This window comes from Scheffersomyces xylosifermentans (assembly GCF_036884685.1).
Source record: "Scheffersomyces xylosifermentans strain CBS 12540 chromosome Unknown RJT20scaffold_2, whole genome shotgun sequence".
NCBI lineage: Eukaryota > Fungi > Ascomycota > Pichiomycetes > Serinales > Debaryomycetaceae > Scheffersomyces > Scheffersomyces xylosifermentans.
The window spans coordinates 2,357,823-2,383,935 of record NW_027042940.1 but is presented as its reverse complement, the minus strand read 5'-3'; the positions used below and the strand labels follow the sequence as shown (position 1 = coordinate 2,383,935).

The window sequence follows — 26,113 nt, the reverse complement described above, 5'->3', positions numbered from 1 at the left end:
TCCAATTTAACCTAACATTGTTCTAACATTACCCAATTAGGCAATGCTTCATAGCTGCACATATTGCCTTTTTGGGAAAATTTGCACCTAAAATTTTCATCACCAAAAAGGGAAGTGTGCCCCAAACAACAACAGTTCCGATTGCAAATTTCCTAAAAGGGATGTTTAATGGAGAAACACTAAAGCACCCATTTAACTAATCTGGCGACCGCAAAATTACTAGATTTGGTTGTGAAAAATGAGGTAGCTTCCCCAACTATTATAGCTGTGTTATATATCTCGGTGGATACCCTTGGGATTAGTTAAATGGTACACCACTGTTCATTTCGCCATAACGGTATTTTCATTCCCTCGTTTAACTTGCTCCAACCTTTTGCAACTGTGTCAAACAGCACAAACTCTCCCTGAATCTGATGAAAGTGTAAATACATACGGTTAGCAGTAAATCATGAGAATACCAACCGTACTCAGCACAGTAGTACTAGCGTCAGCAGTCGTGAATGCAGCTAGTGGAGAAGTTGAAGCTACCGTACAAAAGAGAGGTCTTTTCTCAAACCTCTTTGGTAGTTTAAATGCCGCTCCAGCTCCTGCTCCAGCTGCTGCTCCAGCTCCTGCTGCTGCTCCTGCTGCTGCTCAAGTGGCTGATTCTGTCGCTAAACCAGTGGCTGCTCCAGCTTCTGCTCCTGCTGCCGCTCCAGTGGCTGATGCAGCTGCTCCAGCTTCACCAGTTTCTTCTCCATCAATCACAACTCCAGCAGCTGGATTAGCATTGGCTGCAACCGTCGGAATTGACGCAACCATTAATACCCCTAGCGTACCTAAAGCAGTCACAACAGCTGCAGACGCCGAATCTAATAACTTTCTCGATCTTTTTGGCGATGATATCTCCAGTTCGAGTTCTTCATTCTACAACTCTAGTTCATCGGAGTCCTCATCTACAGAGTTAACCTCCACCTCACCATTAGCATTATTTGCAGAAGCAGAATCTACAACAACACCATCAACAGCTACCGCTACTAAAGCCTCTCTTGAGGACTTATTTGGGTTAGGTGACGATTCTGAATCCAGCATCTCAGCATTGACTTCCCACTCGTTAGTCTCTTCAAGTTCCACTAGTTCCACTAGCACTACTAAGACTACTGCTAAAGCTAATGCTTTCGCCAAACTTTTCGGTTTGGATGAAGAAACAACTACTTCCAGTTCAAGCGAAGAAGAAACTACTAGCTCAAGTATTGAAGAGCCTTCAAGCTCTGAGTCACTGGCCACTTCATCCACAGCACATACAACTACTGCCAATGGTGGAATAGCTGCTTTCTTTGGCTTAATTAAGCCAACCCTGACTTCACAGGCTTCCTCTAGTACAAATAGCTCAGCTTCATCCACCAGTACTTCTCCAGCTAAAGCTGCCAAGCCACTCTTGGAACTCCTTGGTTTGGAACCGGAACCTACTACTGCCACTGATCCAGCTCCTGCTGCAGCTGCTGCATTGGACATTGGTGTAAGTGTTGGTGTTGGAATCGATTTGGGACTTCCTACTTTAAGTATTCCAGACTTGGGTCTTCCTACTTTAAGTGTTCCAGACTTGGGACTTCCTACTTTAAGTACACCAGACTTGGGTCTTCCCACCTTGAGTCTTCCTGATTTAGGTCTTCCAACTTTAAGTCTTCCTGGTTTACCAAACCTCACTAGTCTTCTTGGTATTGGTGATGATCCTACTAGCACTGACGATGATGGCGACTGTGAAGATGAGTCTTCTTACACCTTGCCAACCTACAGTATTCCTGACGTCAGTATTCCAGACGTTAGCCTTCCTGGTTTGCCTGATCTCACCAGTATCCTTGGTAATGAAGACCCAACCAGCACAGGTAACGATTCTACCAGCACCGACGATGACGAGGATTGCGTAGATGAATCTTCTTACACCTTGCCAACCTACAGTATTCCTGACGTCAGTATCCCAGACGTTAGCATTCCTGGGTTGCCTGATCTCACCAGTATCCTTGGTAACGATGACCCAACCAGCACAGGTAACGATTCTACCAGCACCGACGATGACGAGGATTGCGTAGATGAGTCTTCTTACACCTTGCCAACTTACAGTATTCCTGACGCCAGTCTTCCTGGCTTACCTGATCTTACCAGTCTTTTCGACGTTGGTGGAGATTCTACAAGTACCCAGGACGTGGAGACTGATACCGACGACGAGTGTGATGAATCCGATACTGGTGTTATTTCTTTACCTTCTTTCAGTATTCCACCTCTCAGCATTCCATCGCTTAGTGTTCCATCGCTCAGCGTTCCATCGATCAGCGTTCCACCATTTACATCTGCTGACTCTACTACTGATGTTGATGACGAGACTGAGACCGAATGTGAAGAGGAATCCACCGAAGCAGTTCAAACCTCAAACCCTATCGATATCAGTTTACCAGGTTTACCATCATTAAGTATTCCAGGCATTTCTATTCCTAGTCTTTCACTCCCAGACTTCGACCCAACTTCTACTGATGATGATGAAGAAACTAGTTGTGATGATCCAACTTATTCCGTTGATCCAACCTACTCGTTGCCAAACTTGCCAACATTGCCTAGCTTCTCAGTTGATCCTTCTTTAATCGACCCAGTTTCATTGGACCCAACTTCTGTTGTTGCTTCTGCTTCTGCTTCTGCTTCAGGCTCTGCTTCAGTTTCCGCTTCAGGTTCTGTCTCTGTTTCTGCTTCAGTAGTTTCGTCTGACGATCCAGAAGAGAGCGATTGTGACGATGAGACTGATTCAGAAGACCCAACCTTCTCAGCGTTGCCTACCTTCTCGGTTGACCCAACTTTTACCTACGGCAACACATCTCTGGATCCATTGGGCCCAACTTCTAGTGCTGTTGATCCAACTTCTGGTGCCACTTCTATTAATGTGACTTCTTCCGAAGATTCAGTTGACCCAGAAGAGACTGATTGTGAAGAGGAAACTGACTCTGAGGATCCAACTGTTTCAGTTGGTCCAACATTGTCTTCAGATGACGTTACAACCATTACCAGTGTTGTGACCAAGTCTGGTGGTGTGTCAACCATTATCCAAACCAGTACTGTGGACGACGATGATGACGATGAGGACTGTGAAACTACTATCACTTCTATTGTTACCAGAGTAACTAGCGCCGATGGTGTTCTCACTACTATCACTTCATATGTCACCAGAGTCACAACTGTTGCTGGAGACGTTACTACTATCATTAACACTAATACTGTTATCAATACTAGTGCCCCAGATGATGATGACGACGATGATGATTGGGAAGACTGTGAAATAACCCAAACTGAGACTCAGACAATCACTAGATATACCACCGTGGTTAAAAATGGTCAAACTCTCTCCCAAGCTATCACCTACACTACTGTGATCACTTACCAAGACCAACCAACTACTGGCTGGGCTGAGACTGAACTCAGTGGTGAAGACGATTGTGAAATCATTACTTACACTACTGGTACTGTTGTTGTTACTCAAACCAACTATGGCAGTTCCAACACTGATGATGAATGGGAATACTATGAAGACTGTGAGGCCACCACTACAGTTCATGCCTTTGTTACTGCTACAGCTGGTGCAGCTGCCCCTGACTACGGTTCAGGTGCGGGCTCTGGATCCGTTGCAGGTTCTGGCTCAGGTTCAGGTTCTGACTCAAGTTGGTGGGGATCTTTGGATGAATGTGCCGATGAGGATTATGGTGACGATGACGAAGAAGACTGTGATGCTTCTTGTCCTTGTGCTATTCCACCCAGTGGTTCTGGCACATCCAGTGGCTCATATGTATCTAGTGGATCTTCTGGATCAAGTGGATCTGCTGGATCTTCTGGTTCTAGTGGATCTACTGATGAAGAAGAAGTCTGCGAAGCTTGTGATGAAGAAGAAGATGCTGGTTCAACCGAAGCCGCAGTTGCTGAAGTTGTCACTAATGTCAAGACCTATACTTCAGTTGCAACTATTACTGGAATCCGTAAAACTACTATTATCAGCGGTTTTGCTACTGTGATTCCAGGAGAAACACACGTCACTACTGTTACTTCTGTTGGAGTATCTGTGACCACTATTGCCGATGACTGTGTTGATGAAGAAGATGATGATGATGAAGATGAGGAAACATCATTGACTGTTCCAACTTCTGTTGAAGACACCGCCACAGACATTGAAAACACTACCACAGTAGCTGAAGGATCGGCCACTGTCCCAACTTCTGCTACAATCACCACTTCCACATACAAAAACTCAACTTTCCTTGGAGGTCTCTTAGGTGACCTTAAGGTTAGAGAACTCAATGGCACAGTATCATTCACAACAATTACCCAATCATCAGTTCCATCAGAAACGGCCGAGATTGAACAGGTCAGTGGAGCTCACAAACACATAGCTTCCGCTGGTTTTGTCCTTTTCATGACCGCCGTTTTCGTGATAACATTGTAAATTAGCTAAAGCAATTGTTTTCCTTATAGTTGCAGGACAATTATTCATAAAGATACCACAATTCAAGCCGGTATAACTATTCCATCTTGGTAATCAAGACTGGAATATACAGTACAATAGACCATAACGTTGCTCAAGATGCATTATAAGGACTGGCTATACAAAAAGGAAAAACGGTTGACTTACGAGTCGATGACACTTACCCTAAAACTTCATTTACGATTTGATTTGTTCTTTCTTGGGTAGCTCAAGCGGGCTATCAATCCTGTTTTAATTGTTTAGATTTGTCTTTATTTTTATTGATTTTCAAAAAAAAAGGAATACTTGCTCTAAATACCAAAATACCTACTTAATATATTTATTAATATTAATATTAATCATTTATTGTAGTTGTCTAAAAAAAGAAGTGCTAAGCGGTTAAAGGTTAAGCGAAACGGACTTTCATTAAGATAGAAAACCTAAGTTTGCACCTGGGTGTACAAACAAGCCGTTTATCGTTAGAAAGCCACCAGGAGATACTAACTGGAAGAAAGGTTGTTTACCTTGGAAAATGTAATATTGGAAAATGTAATATTGTGATCAATGATGTTCACAACATGATAATTGTTATTGTTTATTACTACTTTGTATACTATATATACTTTTTATACTTTGTATTGTGACATGGTAGATAATGATATGAAGTTGTATACTTCCTATTTTTATACTTTGTATACTTCAAATACTTTGTAGGTTTACTGTTGAGGAGAGGTAAATGGAAGGATCGAAGGTACGGTAGCGACTGAGGGAGTTACTGTGGATAATGAAAAGAGACTGAGTAATTGAGGTGAGTGAAAAGAGACTGAGAGACCGAGGCAGAGATCCAATAGTGAGATATAAAGTCTGAGATATAACATACTGAGTGACTGAATGAGTGGGTGATTAAAGTAATGACATGTACTTGTTAATTTACTGCTTTCATGGAATGATTGTGGAGGGTTAAACAAATAATTAATAATATTACATTATTATAGTATCATATTTTGATATATGCAGCGGAAAGATAAATTAGGTATACCGAAATAATGGAATCTAAAGAAGGTAAACGAAGTGAAAACTCATCAAAGTTCTCTATGCTTGAACTAAATAATGAATGCAACAACTGCAAAGAACCACGCTCCAAAACCACCAAGTAATAATGCAGCACTATTGCCCAACGCAGTAGTAATTGCAACGATTTCTGGGGCTTTTGTAAGTGATATTGATGGCACGGTTGATAGAGTCGGCAATGACAATTGATGTGGAACGAATTGCAGCCCTTTTGTGAGTAGCTTGGGTGAGACAGTGTTCTCTGGGGAATTTATTATTGGTGTAGAAACACCAAATGCAATATTCTTAGCAGTAGTCTTTGCTGTGACAGTATTCGTGATTGCTAAAGTAGCACCATTTGCTGATGGCACAGGAGCATTGTTATTCGGTGGAACAATCGTACTTCTCGTTCCTTCAACTGCTTCTGTAGTTGCCAGCTTTATGTCCGTATCATTACTACTCATAAAAACAATGGACTCCGTAAAAGTACCTGGAACAGTCTTAGTGAATTATTTTTAGGCGAGTAACGTCGTAGATAATATTAGGTCTTTCATGCAAAAGATTAGGCAGCTGCCTGCAGTTGTTCATCGAACTCAGTTCAATCTCAATTCATACTGAAAACTTCTTCGTTATTAAATATGATTTATAGCTAGGAATATCAAGTAAAAGAAGTCGAATACTGCCGATATTTGATGTGGACATCTATGGAAACGCCAGAAAATTAATGCAGCACTTCAAAAATAGTAATATTATCAAAATAAAAAAAAAGCGAGAGCGAATTGCAAAAGAGTTGGGATAACATTCGCCGTCAACAGTTTTGGCAGAGCCAGAGGAAACTCCGGTGGAGACTGGTAGCAGTTCTGACATGCAAATGGATTGTCCAATTTGTGCATTCTTTAACAGTTGTCGCTAGATTCGAGGGATATAAAGTGGTCCAACCAGAATATAATAGAAGAAACAACGATCTCAGTTGGATTAGAGGAAGAAATAGCAAAAGGGGCAGATACAGATGTCGCAGTGTCCAAACTTGCATGTCTGGACCTGGATGACGAAATCACTTCTGGTATGGTCAATTTTTTGTGGATACAGTAGGGCATTTGAGCCGTGTTGTGCCAGTAAAAATACGCAATGAACCCTGAATGAAATTACAAATACTAGCCCGCATTAACTACTACACTGGTGATAAATATGATCCTGGTTAATGTAGAGTGTTTGTGATCGCAATAAGTATTTTGCAACTCGGTATATTTACAATGACTCCTTATTGAGGATCGTACGATGGCTGCGAAATTGCTAAATCAGTAAATTTCCTTATGTTTAAAAATAGCTTTTAATATACTAATTATTACTGCTTTTTGCAATTATTTCGGTCACAAAGTATTCGGCTTCGTTTAAATCGATTCTTTAGAATCGGCTTTTTTAACTGTCTTTCACTTGGAAGACAATATCTTTTTGAATCAATCATAGCAGATAAGAGCGTGGCTTAAATGGCACCCTGCCTACCAACAAAAGTTAAGAGACCGGCTAGTAACCATTTCTTTCCGGAATGTATTATTGCCTTGGCATAACTAGTACTTCACTCAAGTCAGAAATCGGAGAATTGGAATAGCCTCCCAATGAGGCATTTCTTCTTCCCCTTCTTTCCTTTGCAACAAACCAACATTATTTCAACTTCTTGGCGTAACGTTACTCTTTCGTAACCCTCTACTGAAGAAAAACCCATATACCACATGAAACTATCATCCCGACAAAACAGAAAAAAATCCCTTCAAACGGCCAAACTCCACCAATTACCCACATACACAAACATCTATCTCTCCTCCTCGCTCCTCTATCTACATTCAATCATACTTTATACCATATGACCATACACCATATGACCGTACACCATATAACCATCACCATATCTAAGGGTGCCAGATTCCGCCTGCACACAGGCCAATATCACCAGCGGCTATAAACTCATAGTTAAGCAATCATATGAGTAGTAATCAGTTTATCTTCTTCACAGTCGAGTGATTCTATAGTATTCTTCTCTATTTATTAAACGAGCTGACGTCAGCCTCCATATCACAATGCAGGTGGATCGCCAAACGTTGTTTTTCTTCATCATAATGTTCATCTTCCTCACGCTTCCTAACGGGAATGAGCAGCCTCATTCAACCAAGGAGAAGGATACTCTTGTAGCGTTCCAACAAGAGCTCCGGAATTCTCAGAAGGAATTGGCATCCAGTGAGTACGGAACAGGATACGGCAATATCACCGGATTCCGCTTGTCATATCAGGACCTTTTGGATGGAAAGAACGAGACCAAATGGCCTTTCCACAGATATGACGACGACCATAGGTGGCAAGAAATACCCCAATACTCCATACTACCCAAAGAGGTCAGCGACGATGTTAAAGAGTTCTGGGGGGTCAATGACGTTGAAAAAGAAGATGAACCAAATCCAAAAGCATTCCTATTGAACATATCAGGACAAGCGTACGGTGAATTCAAGAAGGAAAAGACTGAGCTCAAGAAATACAATTTGCATCTTCCCCAATACTTGCAAGAATATTATGATTCTTACAATCAGGGGAATCGAGACTTGAATAGATACGAAGGGGAGGATCCAGATAGTACACTTCCTCCTGATATTATCGGGGATCTGAAGGAAGAGCCATCAAAAGTTGGTAACATTACCAAGAACTCCGGTAAAATATCAATTGAAATCACTAATTTGGATTACAACTTCCGCCAGCCGGATTTAGCAAAATTCATCCAGGACGGAGAGAAAGACAAAGTGAACGATACAGTAGTGGTTTCCTTGGGTTTGATATTCAAGGACTACAATGAGATAGAAAGACACGATTTTGATACCAGGGGAGTCTACTTCCAGGAAACTGGAGCTATAATCACAGTTACAAGATCGGCTAAATTCCTCGGAAACTATGGCATTAGTCACTTGACAATGAATGAGGCCAATTTCAACCGCACAAGGACTCTCATGAATCAGTACTTAAACTTCACTGATTTAGAAAGGGATTTTAACATGGATGATATGAATGGATACATTTTAAAGAGTGAACAACAGTGCGAATTAATCTCCTATTTCCAGTTAGAAAGAACAGAATACAGTAAGGACGAATTGAGACTTATCGATGAAGAATTAATGAATCCTAGTGGCAAGCCCATTCCCGAACAATTGCCATTTTTGTCAATTAAAGAGTTTTTGATATACTCTCCAGATTGCGGATTAGTTTTCAAATCAAAGCCTGGAACTGAATTCGTAGGCTTAAAATCAGAGGTATACCATAACAGATTGAGACATTTGTTGACAGGCATCCTCGTTTTGGTAATCATCCAGTTAATTTTGTTTTTAAGACAAATCAAAGAAACAAGGACCCCTGGACAGTTGTCCACAATCTCCAGCAAGTCCTTGTTTATTATAGGATTCCAGGATTCCTTAATGGCATTGATGTTCTTGTTATTTTCAACATTTATGGAAGATTTGTACTTGATATTGGCTTGTGTCTCAGTAGTAACGTTCATAATGTGTGGCATATTTGAATTGCGGTTCATAGTAAGTGTGTTGAGCACACAAGTCAATGAAAGAGGAACTACATGGTGGGAAATTTTACGTGGTGCAAGTGCCGAATCTGTACCAGCAGATGGACAAGCGATATTGCCCGACACGAACACTGAGGGAAACGCTAACGAGCCATTAATACCTTTAACAAACCCTCCACCAGCACCTGCGCCTACCCCAAATGTAAATCAACCAAATCAAGCCTGGGAAGAGTCTTCTTTCTCCAATAGTGTCTTTGCCAGTGGGTTTTCACTTACAATTGTGGCTACGTTTTTAATTTTGAACTCTTTCATTTGGAGAATCAAATACAGAAGGATCTTTGAATACGTTGGTCTCTTTTTAGTAAACTCTTACTGGATTCCTCAGTTCTTCAGAAATACCCTTAAGAATCGCCGGAAATCATTCTCATGGGAATTTATTATCGGGACGAGCACTATACGCTTACTTCCTATCTTTTACTTTTGCTTGGTGAAGAGTAATCCACTCCGCCACCATTATGATCCAATATTGGTTGCTGTTATCACGAATTGGGTAGTGTTCCAAATTTTGTTGTTAATACTACAGCAGCAGATGGGTGCAAGGTTCTGGGTCAATGAGAAATGGCTTCCAAAAGCTTACGATTATCAAAGAATCTTACACATAAAGGACCTAGAACATGGATTCTCCAGCGACTTATTGGCTAATATAAAGCCGAATGAGAGTGGAAGCGAAGGTGAAGAGGACAGAGGAGTGATCGAATGCAAGTGCACTTGTCCAATTTGTATGTCAGATATTTCGCTTCCAATTTTAACTAAAGAAGGAGATGACAGCAAAAGAAAGAAAATTAATAACAGACTTTATATGATAACACCTTGTCATCATATCTTCCACTCTGAGTGTCTAGAAGACTGGATGAAGTATAAGTTACAGTGTCCTGTATGCCGTGAGAGCTTGCCACCGGTATAGATACAGCGGTGGAATAATTTTTTTATTGACAAGCTGCAACGGTTAGTTTCACCATCTTCATTTGATTCTTGCAATGTATGTGTGCAAGATATGCCAGAATTGTGGTACCGATCTTAGGAAAATCTATACCGAACGCAGTTGCACTGAATATCGTATCATTGAGACGCTGAAAATGAAATTTGGCATCTGCAAGGCGGTCAAACGACATATGATCTCAGGATTGCATGTAAAATGCCACTAATTGGGACAGACATAAATAAATTAGTACTGGAGCTTCCTATCGCACATGGCCAGTTCCCAGTTCAATACATTCGGTTTGGAGCTAAATAATATATCGATCGGCGTATGCAGATCAAGTGGCCCAAAGGAGGCCAGACAGAGCAACGGTGCCTGTTCCATGGGCGAGTGTGGGAGAACCCGATAAGCGATAGTTTAAAGACGCTCCAGAAGAGGTATAAAAAGTGAACTTTAAGCCAATAGGACCAGGGCTATTGATGTTTATCTGTAACAAGAACAGATCCGCAGTGACACAGTTACCATACATGGTCACCCCAGAAAAGGGTTTCGCTCGCAAGGGCTTCATTCGGTACACCTCGTTAAAGGCGTTCGACGTCAGATCCCGCAATAAGGAATATTATTCCGCGGTGTCTCCAGTTTAGAAATTAATACGAACAGTAACTGCGTTAACCCAGTTACTGCACGGCACGGACCCCATTTGTGAAGGGCCCATCATTCCGCGGTGTAGCTAGGGCCAGTATATATTATCTGTAACTTGAATAAAATAATCAGAATAGAATAAGAAACGAAACAGAAACGACCCTCTTGGCATGAACACCGTAGCACCATATCGGAACTTGGCTTTTTCCGAGGTATCAGACATGGGGTTGGTGTCACTAATGTAACCAGAGGCTGGAAACAAAAAGAATCAGGATCTACGGTGCGGACTAAATAAGAGCGATGGTTGAGATCAATTGCTCGGAAAATCGACTGGAGATGACCCACCGACGACCTGCTACCACAAAGAATGCAAAAGGAATCCAAAAGAACACACACCATTTCCTTAATTTCCCACTACCACCACCTCCATCCGAAAAAAATCCCTCTATTCCAATCCTAACCCACCAATTTCGACTCCTATCCTCTGTCGCTCCCGTAATCTCTGATACTTCTCTGCCGCTGCCACTGACTGTAACTCCCTGCTTCTCCCTACTGTCTCATCTCCATTCCGATGCTCCACCCTTTTTTCACACCCATTGTCATCCCAATGGGGCAAAAGCCCCTGTCACGGCGCCTGCACAGAAAAATGACCTGATTTTTTGGCTTTGTGTCATTCCTGTAGCGATTTTCAGTGTCACTGCAATTTTGGGATTTGCAAACGGTCTCTGGATAAGATTGAAGGATAAGCTTGGAAGAAGAAGTTTTTATTATTTATATATATATATAAATATATATAACGAGCTATAGAAGACGGTGCCAGTTGGGACGAGAAAAGTGTGAGTTTTTGTGACGGAAATCCCCTGTTTTACTCCGACGTTATTGAGCCCATATTCTTCCATCCACTAATAGGCAGCGTGTGAGAACTGTCATCATCGACACCGAGAAACCCAAACAGCTGATAAACAAGCGGTATTTGAACGCCTAAAACACAACAAATACTCCATCCAAACAGCTTCCAGTCGGTCACACAGACTCAGAGATATCAGATAGTCGATTTTCACCTAGACGTATAGAGGAGTGGACCGTGATAACCACATCGTCTTATCTTCATCTCATCTTCAAAAAAGCGCCCCTTAATATTGCTTTTAAATACCCGATACTATGACTGATTTCGACACCACAGCGTACTTCAACTTTGAAACCGCCGACGACTTCTTGTTCAGCGTATCTGGACCACCAGCTAGCAATAGCAATAACAACAATAGCAATAACATTACCAACAGCTCCAACGCTGGTGTTTCGTTTAACATCGAGGAACCGTATGGCGCTTCGTACTCTCCTTCGTCTTCAGGAGACGAGTCGTACAATAAGTACAACGCCCAGTCCGTTGAATGGAGCGATAATAATACCAACAACGAGTATAGTAACGACTTCAGCTCGTACAACCAAGACTATGTCAACCCTAACTACCAATCCGAGGCCACCTCTAACAGCACAGTAACTTCGTCAAACACCCTCACCGTAAACGACAACGACTTATTCAAGGAAATTCTCCAAAACAACAGTAACAATAACACTTTACGTGTTGACAATACAAATGACAATGATAGCAACGAGTTCAAATCTTCATCGATGTCATCAGCATACTCTCAAGATGGCATCAGCCTTGTAAGTCATGCTTTGAGTTCTACACATACTTCGCCTGAACCTCCAACAATCAAAAGTGAGCTGTTGGATGGCACTCTCATCAAGCGTGAGGATGAAGGTGACGATGAGTATGAAAATGATACTTCCTCGTTAGGAGCCAAGCCGCCAACTTCTACCACTACTGGTAAGAAGAAAAATAAGGTGACGAAGCCAAAGGGAAAGGACAAAACTTCCCATAACATGATTGAAAAGAAGTACAGAACTAATATAAATTCAAAAATCTTGGCTCTTCGAGATGCTGTTCCAGCTTTAAGGATTGCAGCTGGTGGAAAAGATGTCTCTATGGATGACTTGGAAGGGTTAACTCCAGCTTCCAAATTGAACAAAGCTTCTGTCTTAACCAAGGCAACTGAATACATCAAGCACTTGGAGTCTAAGAATGACATTCTAAAAGAGCAAAATTTGCGCTTACAAAGATTAATCCAAGAGGCCAATAATAATCCTGGCATGGCTCAGTTGCAACAAGTGTCACCTACACAAGGACAGATTCAAGGAGGTTTTGGATACTACCCACCTGCCAACGAACATAGCTTCAACACTGTGCAAAACACCCAGCAGTTTGCTGGCAACAATTTCATGTTCAACCAAAATAACCAACAATTTAACCAACAGCTTCACAATCAACAACTCGGCCAACCACAGCAACAACACATACAACCACAACAGCCTCAGTATGCAGCTCGGGGTAATAATAAGTACTTGTTGGGAGGAATGGCTGCCGTTATGGGTACCTCTCTATTTGCTGGTGGAGGTACCAACGACTTTAAGAGTTTAAGTGCTTTGCCATTTGCTCATTTGCTTCCACATGGCCTTACAAATCCATCACCCTTGACCCTTCAATTGTGGAGCTTGATGAAGGTTGTATTGGTGCTTGGTAGTTTGGCTAGCATCTTCGTGCCTTATTTCAAGAGGAGAGGTGATTCTGAGAAATCTAAAAACAACCAGCAAGAAAACGTCTTCATAAGCTGGATCTTGGTTAGCTTAGGATTCCAGTTGCCAACTGTATTGAGTGACGAAAAGAAGAAAGAAATCTTGAGCAGATTGAATGGAGGAGCACGTTCGGGAGTATGGTCACAATTGTTACAGGATTACTTGTTGTTGTCCACAAGTGAGTCCAACTTTGAAAACTGTTTTTTGAACATCCTTGTTGGAAGACTCTTAGTATCCAAGTTCCCTTTCTTGGCTAAAGTATTCAACCGTAACTTATCTATCAGAGGATCTTTAATTTTGAATTTGGAGTACAAAGGTGATAATAAATCTTTGACTAAATTGAACAATCTTATCGATAAGATTGATGGCTTGTCTTTATTAGGATCTGAACAGTTAATTTCCAGATTAACTAATTTGATTAACGGAAAGAACATTAACAGCGATATTCAGGATGGCCAAAACCATGTTAAATACGTCGAGTTTTACCAGGATAACTTTGGTGACTACTATGGTATCCTTGTAAACTGGAGGTTGTTGGAGATTATCCATCAGTTGGTATTGACCTACTTGGCTAACATTAACAAGGATAAGACTCAAATCTTCAAAGACTTGAAACTCATTGATGAATTAGTTGTGGAAGAAGAATCCAGAATTTACAATTACTTCAAGTTGTTCAAGACCATTGTCAACTCTAATGACTCGGGATATTTATTGATCTCCATGAACAAGGTGGTCAACAGATACTTGCAAAACTTTAGGTTCGTGGTAGAAGGGCCCGAATTGACCGACCATGAAATCTTCAATACTTCTGACGAAGAAGATGAGGAGGAGGAAGAAATTGAAGAGGTGAAGCTTTCTACAAAGAAGTTTATTCCTTCTTTGAGATCGCAAAGGTCATTAATATCATCCTTAAACTTGGTAAGTGAAGAGCAATTTACAATTCTCGCTTCTTCTTTGGTTTTATACTACTACAAGAACGAGGAACCAGCAAAGGCATTGAAGTTACTGAACTACTTAAGAGCTTCTTTGTCTAAAGACAAATTAACTTTGTTAAGCTTCGCATCTTTATTGACATTGATTAATGAAGTAATACCCGGCCAACTCGATGAGAGTGAAGTTTTGGATAGCTCCATAAAGGTGTTGAGAGCATGGCTAAACGATGCCAAGTTCTTGGACTTCAAGTTGAGATCGAACTTGAGCGAATTAATTGTAAATAAGGCCATGATCATTAATGGTATTGAAACTAATGAAACTGATGAGGATTAAGATACAGAATTATAATGGGCAATATTTTCCAGTAATCAACGATGGAATTTCAATTATTTCTTCTTGTGAATATAATTAGTAAAATTTGGATTTTCAGAATCATAGATCAAGATAATAATACGAAGTGGGTAATCTCATAAAGATTGACATTTATTTAATTTTTTTTATATGTTTGTTTTTTTATTACTAATATACAGAAGATTCTATAAAACTAGTCCGACAGGTGCCAACAATCAAGGCTTTTCCGATTCGTTTCATGTAAGAGAAGGAATTGAAAACGCTGAATATGCGCACATTAGGCAAGACCCGCCGTCTAGCTACTGTGAACCAAGCACGGCTTAAAACCGTGCACCGTAAACGAACCATAGATGCTGATACAGATCGAAGCGCATATTATAACAATGTAGTCCAAGCATTTTCTCGTGGAAATATGACCTTTAAAAGGAAATGTGCGTTGTAGGAAATGTGTGATTGTACAGACTACGATGGCTTTCAGTGATGACATAAAATAAAACACTATGTGCAGATGAAACAAATATATGTAGCAGTTGTCATAATATTGAGTATACGCAGGCAGATGAATGATTTGACCTTCTAGAAGACATGGGTTTGGCATATAGGGTCTGATAAACTGTATTTGGCTACAGCAGCAAAAGTTGTCGTCTATTGGGCCAGCATAAAGTGGGTAGGGAATGTGAAAATCTTGAACGCACTGAAATCCAGCAGGAACTCAATTAAGCTACCCTCCCTTGGATTTTTCTGGAGATAATCAAATAAGGTTACGTTATGTAGGCTATTTCATCTCTGAAGTGCATTTTGCAATGAGTCTCTATATTTTTTTGAACAATGGATATGTGTCTTTGATATTTTACTCCTTGGCTGCTTTGGGATCATCGTGCTGAGAAATTCATATCGGTGTTTACCTCAATTGTATTATTTCATTCCTAGTGTCGCCACGTAATTTTAGTTCGTGTAATCTGCCATTCGTCTCCGACTACCTCGCGAATGAGTAAGCATAGAAAGGACCAGAATCGGTGGCTGTACAGTTACGCTGGTCAATTATGAGGCGATGACTGGATGGTTTTAGAAAGCTGGGCTAATGGGGACGCAGGACGGCTTCCTATATCAGGCGAAAAGTGTGTGTATTACCTTCTCCAGCAGATTCGTAACGCTCGGATCTTCCCGTTAGTTCAATTAGTCTGACTGGAAAGAAGCATTAGGATCTCATTGAACATACGACGTTTTCCTAGAGGCATGGCGCTAAAAGAAAGTTTCACCTGAATTTAGTAATTCAGTGAGACGGAATATAAGCTGCATCGGCTGTGTCCTATTCCTAGCGAAGGAAAGACATTCCAATCCAATTGATCGGCATCAAGTTGATTTGCGTAGAGCCAAGCTGATCCGACTTTGAGGAAGTCGGTGATAAATGTCAAGGTCTCGCTAACCCATAGTTCCACCTCATTGAGACAAAGAGGCCGACAAGCAACTGTTACACACGGCGTTCGAATCATAAACTGAAAAATATCTCGAAATCAATGGCTCCAAAAAAGTAAGCAACGATTATAATTAGATATTCTTTGGGGCATTAAATTTCACCCACGTAACTAATGGGAAAATTAGACTGGAAGCACTCCATTCATGCGTTGACGCTTCCACTTTCATAGTGGGTGTGCAAGAATAATAATTTCGAATGGTGTGCGAGTACTGACTTGTACTGCAGCATGTTACACCAATAAGGATATTTTCCAACGGAATTTGTGCCTACCTCTCCGGGCCGAGCTTAGCTCAAAGCAATGCCTTATTAGTCCTCTCCACTATTCAGAGAATTTGACGAGCAATCAAATTGGGAATTAGAGGCGTATCGGTACTTCATCTGATGGAGTGTGTTATGAGATGTTCGTATCTCGTGAGTATGGCACTCGCCTGACAGGCTTAAAGAACATAGGGATCCTTCCTTCACATGTAATAATAGAATTTTACATATTCCATCATTTAACTTTAGAATTCATGCATTTTCTTCTATCAAGTAATGCATTATGCGTATGTAGAATATATTAACAATAGTAGTTTAGTCACAGATGACACAGCCTTTTCGTTTAGCAATTCTTTTTTTCTCTCTCTCAGGATCTATGCACTTACTTGCGAAAAAGAAATTCTAGAATATGGACTTTTGCAAGCATGCGCTAGTCTAAAAAAATACTACTTATTTTTTAGACATCACCGATTGATTTAATTTCTTACATATTGACTTTCTGCATTCGTTGCTGTTTAGCGTAGGAGGAAATAACAATAAGAGTAGTGTCACATCAGCCGGAGAAAACTCTCATGATTTTGACGCTTAATATTCTCGGCGGACGTGTTCGTATTTATACTTCGAGGTATCCTGGCCATTCCTTTTCAAGGAACAGTGACTGTTGCTATTGTGTGGACCTTGTTACCTGGCAGTGTATTATTTCAAGTGAACTGATTGTGATTCTGGCACCGATAGATATACCGTAGCTGCGGACTTGATATGTCATAGATTATTTTTAAACTATTATATTCGTTTTCTTTATACTCACATACACTGCGCATGTCCTCATGACATATCTTACGTTCTGTACATCTAGTTGTGACATACCAAGAAACTTCATCCTCTAATCAGCATCTGAAACCATTACCACACCAGTTAGGCATTTACGGACCACCCAAGACACAGTATTAGATCTTGTTGAAGGTGGTTCATAGTGTGTAACGGAAGAATTATTACTTAACTTTTATTGACTCATACGATTCGGAATATCCCACTTTCGTTGATCTTCATTACCTCATATAAGTCGCCGATTACCAAGCCTCCCATCATCATTTAGCTTGGAATACCCTATAATCATACCTGATTTAACAATTATCTATAAATCTTGCATAAATAATAGAAGACATTATTGCATTTCTCCATTCCCTATTCATTATATATAAAGACAAGGAATCAGGGTTGCAATTATTGATAATAGACTTTTGTTTTGAAATTCCCTTACAAATTCAAACATTCTTATCATACAGTTATACAATCAACTAAAACTAACAACGAACAAACAACTTGCATATCAATTCAAATATTACCTCCATAATGTCAGACTCTGAAGATAGTTCTGTCGACACAAACGAGTACACCATTCGAGACTACTATAAATTAATTAAACCCTTGTGGGCTGCAAAAGATATCAATGCCAGCTATCTCAACAACCATAAATTATTAAGGACTTTAGTGGACTTTTCTTTATCTCATTCTCTTTATCTCAAGAATTTACAAAAGCGTGAACTAGAGCTTGGTGACATAATACCTACTAAAATTAATTACGTGGATGCTCTTGTGATCAGAACACCAAACCACAACAACCTCAACAACAGTGAAAACCCAAACCAATTTTACGGATGTTTCAGAAATAGATATGTGGAATTTTGTCCCCATCTAGCAATTGCAGTCTACTTATTCAGCAGATTTCACATTCCAGATGAATATGGGTCGCTTGAATTTATGATCTCTGATTATAGTAACAAACTTCTATTAGAAGACGTCAAATTATTGAAGGGAAATAACAAATTGTCTGCAATTTCTTATAGTCAACAGCACAAATCTTCCATCAACGCTTTGAGTTTGAGTGGACTAAACTATAAAGACATCAATCTCAATAAGCTATTATTAACTCAATCGTTTGAGGTGCAAGAGAAGTTGGTCCTGTTGGATATTGAACATTTATCGCACAATACCATGTTGAACTTGGCTGGTTTCGATTCCTTTACCAACTATAATATAGCCAGAAATTCAATTGAGCCTCCCGAGGAGTTGTTAGAACAAATATTTCCTTTCATCAATAAGCAAAACCCTGATGAATCTGAGGGCATGGCCAAAATCAGACAATTATTGTTAATGCTCAGACGTACATTGTGTCAAGATATGGTTATCATCAAGAGAAAATATCCATCCAATCCAGTTTCTAGGAACGCTATTTTCAACTCAGAGTTGTTTGCCAACTATTGCCATGATATGGAAGCGGCAGGAATCATTGAAAAGACACCTACTTTTATCCCACCAGAAGAAGAAGATTGGGACATGAAGCCAGACTTCGAAGGATATGAACTGGGTAGCAGCGCTACCAATATGGACTTGCAAAAGATTATAGATATCCAGAACTCCAAGATAAAGACACTTGATGAACAGTTGAATAACTACTACCTTGAACAGAGACATATATTTGCCAACTTGAGTGATTTCATTGAACGCCAAAATGAAGTGTTCCAGCGCCAAAGTGAATACATGCAAAAGATACAAAACTCAACAAATGGTCTTCTCGTCTTGTTATCATCAAGGAACAAGAACATGATTCCATTGGCTCAACAGAGTTTGTCAGAGACCAGTGAGTTCATCACGTCGATTAACAATACCAATATCAAACAAGGTTTGAACAACACTATTGACTTGCTTGCTAAACTCAATAGCAATACCCAACATCAACAACAACTGTTCGTGTCAATCACAAACAACCAATCCATATACAATCAGCACGCAATAATCCAACCAGGATTCACGGAACGCCAACAACTGCAATATCCACCTCAGCCGCCTATGACCCCTAAGCAGCTCGAACGTCAAACTGTATTGAACAGGAGATTATCTAGACAAGCAACGACATTGTTTGAGATGTGGGACGATTTCAAGGGTTTGGAACAAGATTTGAAAACTCACGAGATTACTGTCACTGAGTGGTTGAAGGTTCATGGAAGCTCAGAGAGACAATTTAGACACACAAGGTTGAAGATCATCAAGTTCATAGAAGATGAATCAGCCAGAAGAAACTGTTCAGTCGAGTTTGTGAAGGAAAAGCTTCATAACAAGATGAGGAATAGGCTTAGACCATGGACTTTAGACGAAGTTCAAAGAATGTTAACATCAGGCAAAAGAATTGATTTGGACAATTAAACTCCCTGCTTCGAAATTCAGGTTACATTTTTGCACTGTGCATACAATGAGGATGATCCTTCCCCCACATGTTAAGATTTACAAAATCGGATCACAAAACGTCTTTACTTCTATGTACATTTTCTCTTCTGTATATACTGTATTATTAAACTTTACAACAGCTGGCCTTTGCTGAATAGACATATTTATATTATAACTACCTCTATTTCTATGTGTACACATACAATACCTTCAACGCACTCATTGTAATCAGCGTCCAATCGAAAACTTAGGTTAAACTCACACATTAAAAATACGCCAAAGTAATTCCGGTCTTTGCTGACACAAAAAATATCTCCGATCCCCACATCTTTTGTCAGTTCGTTTAAAGTCGGATGACAGTAACGGGATCTTCCTATGACTAATGAGGACGGGGAATATTCGCCGGGATAACTTTTGAATAGTTAACTTTCAAAGTGTACGAAATTGGGGGTTCTATAAGGAAAAAGGAAGTTTGAGGTTATTCATGGTAATGTATTGTGTGTCCTAATTGTACTTTGCCGTCTCATGGAACCATGATGAGTCAGTCACACGAGTCCAATGGGCAGACAAGCTCAATTAAGCAACTTGAAATCGAAGATGAGGTTCACGAACAGAGAACATTGATGCAAAACATTCGTGACAATAAAGATGGAATCTTTGTAGTCTTCGCTGGGTTCTTGTGCAATTTCATGGTGTTTGGAATTGGGTTTTCCTATGGTGTCTTCCAAGAATTCTATGGTTCGAGAGATGGCCCACTCCATAAATATTCAGACTCCGAGGTTGCAATTGTAGGTACGTTTGGCACGGGTTTGACCTATATGTGTGGTATCTTCAATAAAACTTGGATGTACTACTTTAAACCAAGGACCATAATGTTAGCCGGTGCTGTGTTGATGTCTCTTGCATTGATCCTTGCTGGATTCTCTACCAAATTGTATCAATTTATCTTAACGCAAGGTTTGGTGTATGGTGTTGGATCAAGTCTTTTGTATCTTCCGCCTGTTGTCTGCGCTCCAGTGTTCTTTAATAAACATAGAGCCATTGCCATGGGGATTTTATTCAGCGGAACTGGATTCGGTGGTTTGTCGTTTGCTCCGTTCACTCGATATTTGATAGCTCATATAGGATACAAATGGGCTCTTAGGACGCTAGGATTAGTGAACTTAGTCGTAGCTGGTACAGCTAGTTTCATGGTGGTGCAACCTCCAAACCAGAATTTTAAGATCCATGCACGGTTATTCAATCTTCACCAACTAGGATCTTGGAAGGTTATGTTCCAATTGGTGGGTTCCTTGTTGCAAGCAGCGGGATATTTAATCCCATTGATTTTTATGTCTTCGTATGCTCAAACTTTGGGATTTTCCAGAGGCGAAGGAGCATTGTTCATTGGTATCAACAATGCTATAAATGCCATTTTCAAAGTTGTTCTTGGATTCGGAGGAGATACGATTGGGCGACTTAATATGATCATCATTTGCAGCGTTTTGAGTGCTGTAACTATATTTGCATTATGGATGGTAGAGTCCCGAGGAACGTTCATTTCTTTTGTTGTTTTCTACGGAGCGTTCTCAGGTGCAATTATTAGTCTTTTGCCTACTTGCCTTGTGGAGTTATTTGGAGTAGCTAATTACCAGGCCATGAGCGGGTTGATGTACTTCAGCAGAGGAATTGGAAATGTGCTAGGATCACCTTTGGCAGGTTTAATGATATCAGGGGGAGGACAGAAGGCTAGTGATTTCAAGAACCCTATGATATACAATGGGGTACTCCTAGTGGCTAGTACCATATGCATGTGCGCTCTATGGGTGATTGCATTCTTAGAGAAGGACAAGAGATCATGGAAGCTCTAGGACGTTTATAGTTTCATTTACAACATCTATTCTCTATATAAGTAATGAATACTCTTTATATCTATTTAGAAATGAAAATGTGAACTAATAATATAATATCAAACCATAACCTCTGCATTGTACACTAGGACCTATAAATCAATTGACTCAAAGGTAAAGGGCTCGTACGCATATCCTTCGCCCTCAAAAAACTTAGACATTGCCTCAACCCAATGCAATCTAAGAGAATGCAACATAGCTGAAGTTCCTTCCATCATGACTAAAATACAAACTGTTAAAGTGAACCAGAGGCCGAACAATACAACAACCATGAAAACACCAAAGTTTCCAGTAACGCCGAAAGCGTTTTGAATCGTCATAGACCACAAAACGGTAGATAACTGAGCATGAGCCAATGATAAAGCCCACAATCTTAAATATGAAGCTGTGTGACTTACACAGTTCAAGCAGAATTCAATAGTGTGGATAACTTGGTGGATAACGATATCTCCAAACTCGAAACTGCCTGCGTCATCGCCGTGTGCAGTAGAATTGTGGTTCATTGGTTCAATATCGTTAGGGAAATGGAATTCACCGTCAAATGAGTCAACATCATCTGGAGGATCGTTGTTTAAATCATTTTCAAAGATGATTGCTTCTTCTTCTTCATGTAGTTGGAGGGTGTGATTGGCTTGTGAATGTAAGTCCTTGTATCCTAGTTGGATGGCTCTGTCATTTTGACGCTTCAATGTTAATGGTTTGTATATCAATAACCAAGGGACACATACCAACGCAATAAGAACCAAAAATATTTGAATAAATTTCTGCCCAGGATACAATGGCTCCTCGATTTTTCCTGGAGATAAAAACATGTTGATCAACATGTTAAGTAAGCCAGGTGGTCTCTTATCAATCTTTATCCAATCCACCGACCATTTATATAAGATAGTAAGGCACAAGTAGCCGAAAATGCTCTGCATAAACAAGAATCCTGGAATGAAATTTCCTATGATGTCAACCTTTGATTTGAAATATAAGTAGTTCACTAAACTGAATGCAAGGGAATAATTCATGTGGGCAAATCCCATGAGAACAGAAAGCTTCATCTTGTACGAATTAGTGAATAACAAGTTGTTTTCAGTACCGTGCCAGGCCCAGTCCAATCCAAATGGGTATACACCAACTTTCTTACCAATAAGAGTTATTGCCCCATCTTTTGCAAAATCGTAACCTTCTGGGAATTCAAATTTCCACCCAGATTTGAATAAAGTCATCGACTTGGAGAAGATATCATTGTATAAGAAACCAGTGTAAATTGAAAAGATACCCATAAGAAGGACGATATATCTTCCGTTAAAGGCCATCTCAAATATCTCATCCTTATTTCTCATTGCACCAAAGTATACTTCATTTCTAATAAGGTACAAACTGATCAATAGCACAATGAATCCGTGTCCGATATCACCAAACATAATGGCAAACATGAATGGAAAAGTAACGACGGTAGCCAAACCGGGATTGACTTCTTGGTATGTCGCCACACCATAAGCATCTATAATCAGCTGGAATGCCGCAGTAAACTTATTGGTCTTATGGAAGGTAGGGGGTGTCCTGTTAGTTGAAAGCTCATTCACGACTGCGATCAATGATCCAAATTGATCTTCTAAACTTTCTATGTCATTATCAGTGTCGTCAATTGCAAACAACGAACTCTGGCCGAAGGATACCGGAGTTGCATTGTGCGCCGAACCTGAGTCTGGAGATAATGTTATTGACTCTTGTGAATCAGAGCTCTGGTTATTGCTACGTGTTTTCTCCCTGACTAGATGTCTTAATGTTTGACGAATAAGACCCAAATCTGAAGATGGAACCCAACCTTCTCCTACCAAGCACCTTCTTGTACCATCTTCGTCAAACTCATTAAGTGTCTGGTATATCATCTTTTCCCTTTGAACTATGAAGCAGAAGTCTGGGTATGACTCCTGGAAAATGATTAATTCTGAAATGAGGTGGTTCTTTGTCGTAAGTACAATACTGTTCAAATCGTTGATTTTGTTGTTCAACTCCGCTGAACTTGCTGCTCTGGCTGCTTCACCTCCATTTACATTATCATAAATTATACCATCAAGGGATTGAATGATCTTTCTAACTCTTGTTCTCAAAAAGTCTCCATGGATGTAGATAATAAATACATTCTTTTCCACTAATTCATCCAGCTGTGAGCTGAAATTGTACAACTTGTCGTCCTCAATTGGTATGTCATGAAAGTACAAATTACCTCTTAAAGTTCTCCATAAAATCTTCCTCAATAGAGGTACTTTTTCTCTAGCAATAGTACCAGAGATTGCATTAAAGCCTGAATCTTCAAGGTTTGCAGTCTCCACACCTAGTTCCAAACTATGGTTATGGTTGTTCAAGTTGTTCAAAAGAGCGACATTATCATCTTCTATGTCACTTCCGATTTGAGCATCATCAAATTGGACTAGACTGTTACGATGGAATTGGGTAAGAGCGTTGAGAACGTGTCTATTTTCAATCAATTTGAGCTTCTGCAAGTCCAAGCTGTTGTAGGAGTTGTCCAAATGTTTTATTCTATCAAAGAAATTGGTGATCTTCTGTTTGATCTGGTCAACATCCGAAGTGCTTGGAAGCAGCATTTTGTCAGCTTTTAAATTCACAAAGATATCACTCTTAATAGTTCCGTATTTCAACATGATGGAATTCAAGAAACCTAATTGCTGTTCCATCGAGTCTATGCTACGTAACTCTGTCACAAATGTTCGCTGGAAAGGTGTTAACTTAGCATTTAAGTCTCTGAAATGGACATTACCTAGATTTCCTAGAGTGCATACCATATCTCTTGCTAACTCGATAGTTACGTAGAACTGAACAAGGGTCATTGGAGCCGAACGGAAAATCGCTTCCTGAGGAGCTTGTGGCTCATCCAGTAACAGGATCGGTTGCAGCATTTGACTTTTTGGATGTTTTAATACTGAAAATTCAGGGAGTGTTGTAAATTAATTGTACAATTCAACCAATGGATTCACGGGACTATGGAATAACCAAGAACCCCGGTGGATCAGTACGAAAATTGCTAATTTCCCTCCGTACTGCTTCTATTTGGCTTGTTACTGTCCAAATGCTGCGATTTTGGCGTCAATTGGCTACTTTTTTACTAGACCCAGAGATTGATCTCCAAAACCACTTTTCAACCAGGCACTAGTTATTCAGCAAATATACGCTGTCTAATTCGGGGGAAATTGGAAGGTTTCCCACTATGATTCGTGCTGGATCGGTTCTCTGATACTACGAGGGAACTTTTCCGTAGCTGATGCAGCCAATTTGTAAATTGTAGTGGCAGTTATATCGAAGAAGAAGAGAACGTTAATCCCACTGTCGGCTTTACTTAGCCTCTGTAGATCCGATTTGTTACATGAGTCTGAATGGGGTGTAACATGCAGATTTGATGCGGTAATGTGTAATTGAGGGAAACGAAGGTGTAATCCACAGGGATTAAACTGTAGATTACAGGAGATATACGTGTTGGTTGAGGATGCAGGTTAGAATGGTGGAGGCAGGCGAGCAAAGAATGGGGGATTTTTAGGGGAGTCGCAAGTGTGGATACTATTGGTGAGGGTTCTGTGTGTACGGCTCGTTTGTAGTAGCACATTCAGACGGAGCATTTTAGAGAGGGTGAATGTTAAAGGGAGAGGGAGAGGGAGAGGGAGAGTGAGGGTGAGAATGTTAGAGAGATAGTGAGTGAGTATGTGAGAATGTTAAAGAGTGAGTGAGTGAGTGTGAGTAAGTGAGTGAGTGTGCAAGTGAGAGTTTCTATGTGAATGTACATTACTTGTTACTTACGCACTCATTTACCCTTGCCATTGCCATTGCCGTTTTACAAGATGACGTATTACGGTTAATAAATAACTTATAAATAACTACAAGAAGAAGAGAAGAAGAAGTCATACGTTATTTTCTCATGTTGTCCAGCAAGATTTAGTAATTATAGTTAGCATCAGGTGCATTCTCTAAGGTCTAACTAATGAGTTATGATGTGCGCAGTATATTCCATGGTTAAGGGCCATTACCTAAGAGTACAGTTCGGTAGCTTATATGGCCATTTTTATGTAGCCACTGTTAAAAAAAAAAACAATTATATGATAAATCCGATTCAATTAACGTTTGCTATTGTTAATTAATGTCAATTTTTTGTTTGCTGGGTTGCAGTGATGGAAACTATGCCATGTAGTAGTAGTCTCTTTGTTGTGGTAGCACATTGGGCTGCAATAGTAGTGGTAGTAGGAAGCAAGTAGTAGTAGTATTAGTAGTAGTAGTAGTCTAAGTAAACTAAAATATATACAGTTGGGATAAAAAAAGGTACAAAAAAAAACTATCCAATGTGCTTTTTTCACTACTACGAATTAAGATTACCAGGAAAATGATAAACTAACCAGACAGAGATTCATTTTATCATCTTATCATCTTATATATAATTATATAATTATTTTACTCTATTTTTTTTATAAACTAAGTACAAATTATTGCCATTTCCTGTGACATGTAAAACTATCAACTATCACTAAATAGCACTATCACTAAATTGCACTTCCAATTATGACTTCTCCAACCTTAACTCTAAATGAAAAATCACAATAAACCCCGTCTTCTTTCACCCACTCGACAAAGCACCCTACTCCCTTCTCCC

The 26,113-nt window shown here is 40.0% G+C and overlaps 7 protein-coding genes across 7 annotated transcripts; 5 read left to right on the top strand and 2 right to left on the bottom strand. All coding sequences in view use genetic code 12, as the record gives it.

Moving 5' to 3' along the window:
- Positions 1-448: 448 nt before the first annotated feature.
- On the top strand, positions 449-4,805 carry RJT20DRAFT_139693 (uncharacterized protein; the record flags this gene model as incomplete). Its single annotated transcript, XM_064918609.1, has 1 exon — positions 449-4,805. The coding sequence occupies one exon, from the start codon at positions 449-451 to the stop codon at positions 4,454-4,456; it is 4,008 nt and encodes a 1,335-aa protein (XP_064776415.1). The 3' UTR covers positions 4,457-4,805.
- A 772-nt stretch (positions 4,806-5,577) lies between these two features.
- Positions 5,578-5,988, bottom strand: RJT20DRAFT_2884 (uncharacterized protein; the record flags this gene model as incomplete). Its single annotated transcript, XM_064919549.1, has 1 exon — positions 5,578-5,988. The coding sequence occupies one exon, from the start codon at positions 5,986-5,988 to the stop codon at positions 5,578-5,580; it is 411 nt and encodes a 136-aa protein (XP_064776414.1).
- A 1,271-nt stretch (positions 5,989-7,259) lies between these two features.
- Positions 7,260-10,217, top strand: RJT20DRAFT_31048 (ubiquitin-protein ligase). The gene has a single exon (XM_064919647.1). It carries the CDS (start codon positions 7,600-7,602, stop codon positions 10,039-10,041), a length of 2,442 nt encoding a protein of 813 aa, XP_064776413.1. The 5' UTR covers positions 7,260-7,599; the 3' UTR covers positions 10,042-10,217.
- Positions 10,218-11,495: 1,278 nt separating this feature from the next.
- On the top strand, positions 11,496-14,748 carry CPH2 (Cph2p). The gene has a single exon (XM_064916742.1). The coding sequence runs from the start codon at positions 11,860-11,862 to the stop codon at positions 14,599-14,601; it is 2,742 nt and encodes a 913-aa protein (XP_064776412.1). The 5' UTR covers positions 11,496-11,859; the 3' UTR covers positions 14,602-14,748.
- A 2,959-nt stretch (positions 14,749-17,707) lies between these two features.
- RJT20DRAFT_133782 (uncharacterized protein) lies at positions 17,708-19,558 on the top strand (the record flags this gene model as incomplete). The annotated part of the gene is made up of 1 exon (XM_064918249.1): positions 17,708-19,558. One exon carries the CDS (start codon positions 17,708-17,710, stop codon positions 19,556-19,558), a length of 1,851 nt encoding a protein of 616 aa, XP_064776411.1.
- A 188-nt stretch (positions 19,559-19,746) lies between these two features.
- RJT20DRAFT_126365 (major facilitator superfamily domain-containing protein) lies at positions 19,747-21,484 on the top strand. Its single transcript, XM_064916741.1, has one exon. The coding sequence runs from the start codon at positions 20,113-20,115 to the stop codon at positions 21,427-21,429; it is 1,317 nt and encodes a 438-aa protein (XP_064776410.1). The 5' UTR covers positions 19,747-20,112; the 3' UTR covers positions 21,430-21,484.
- STV1 (Stv1p) lies at positions 21,485-24,783 on the bottom strand. The gene has a single exon (XM_064916740.1). It carries the CDS (start codon positions 24,375-24,377, stop codon positions 21,561-21,563), a length of 2,817 nt encoding a protein of 938 aa, XP_064776409.1. The 5' UTR covers positions 24,378-24,783; the 3' UTR covers positions 21,485-21,560.
- Positions 24,784-26,113: the final 1,330 nt, after the last annotated feature.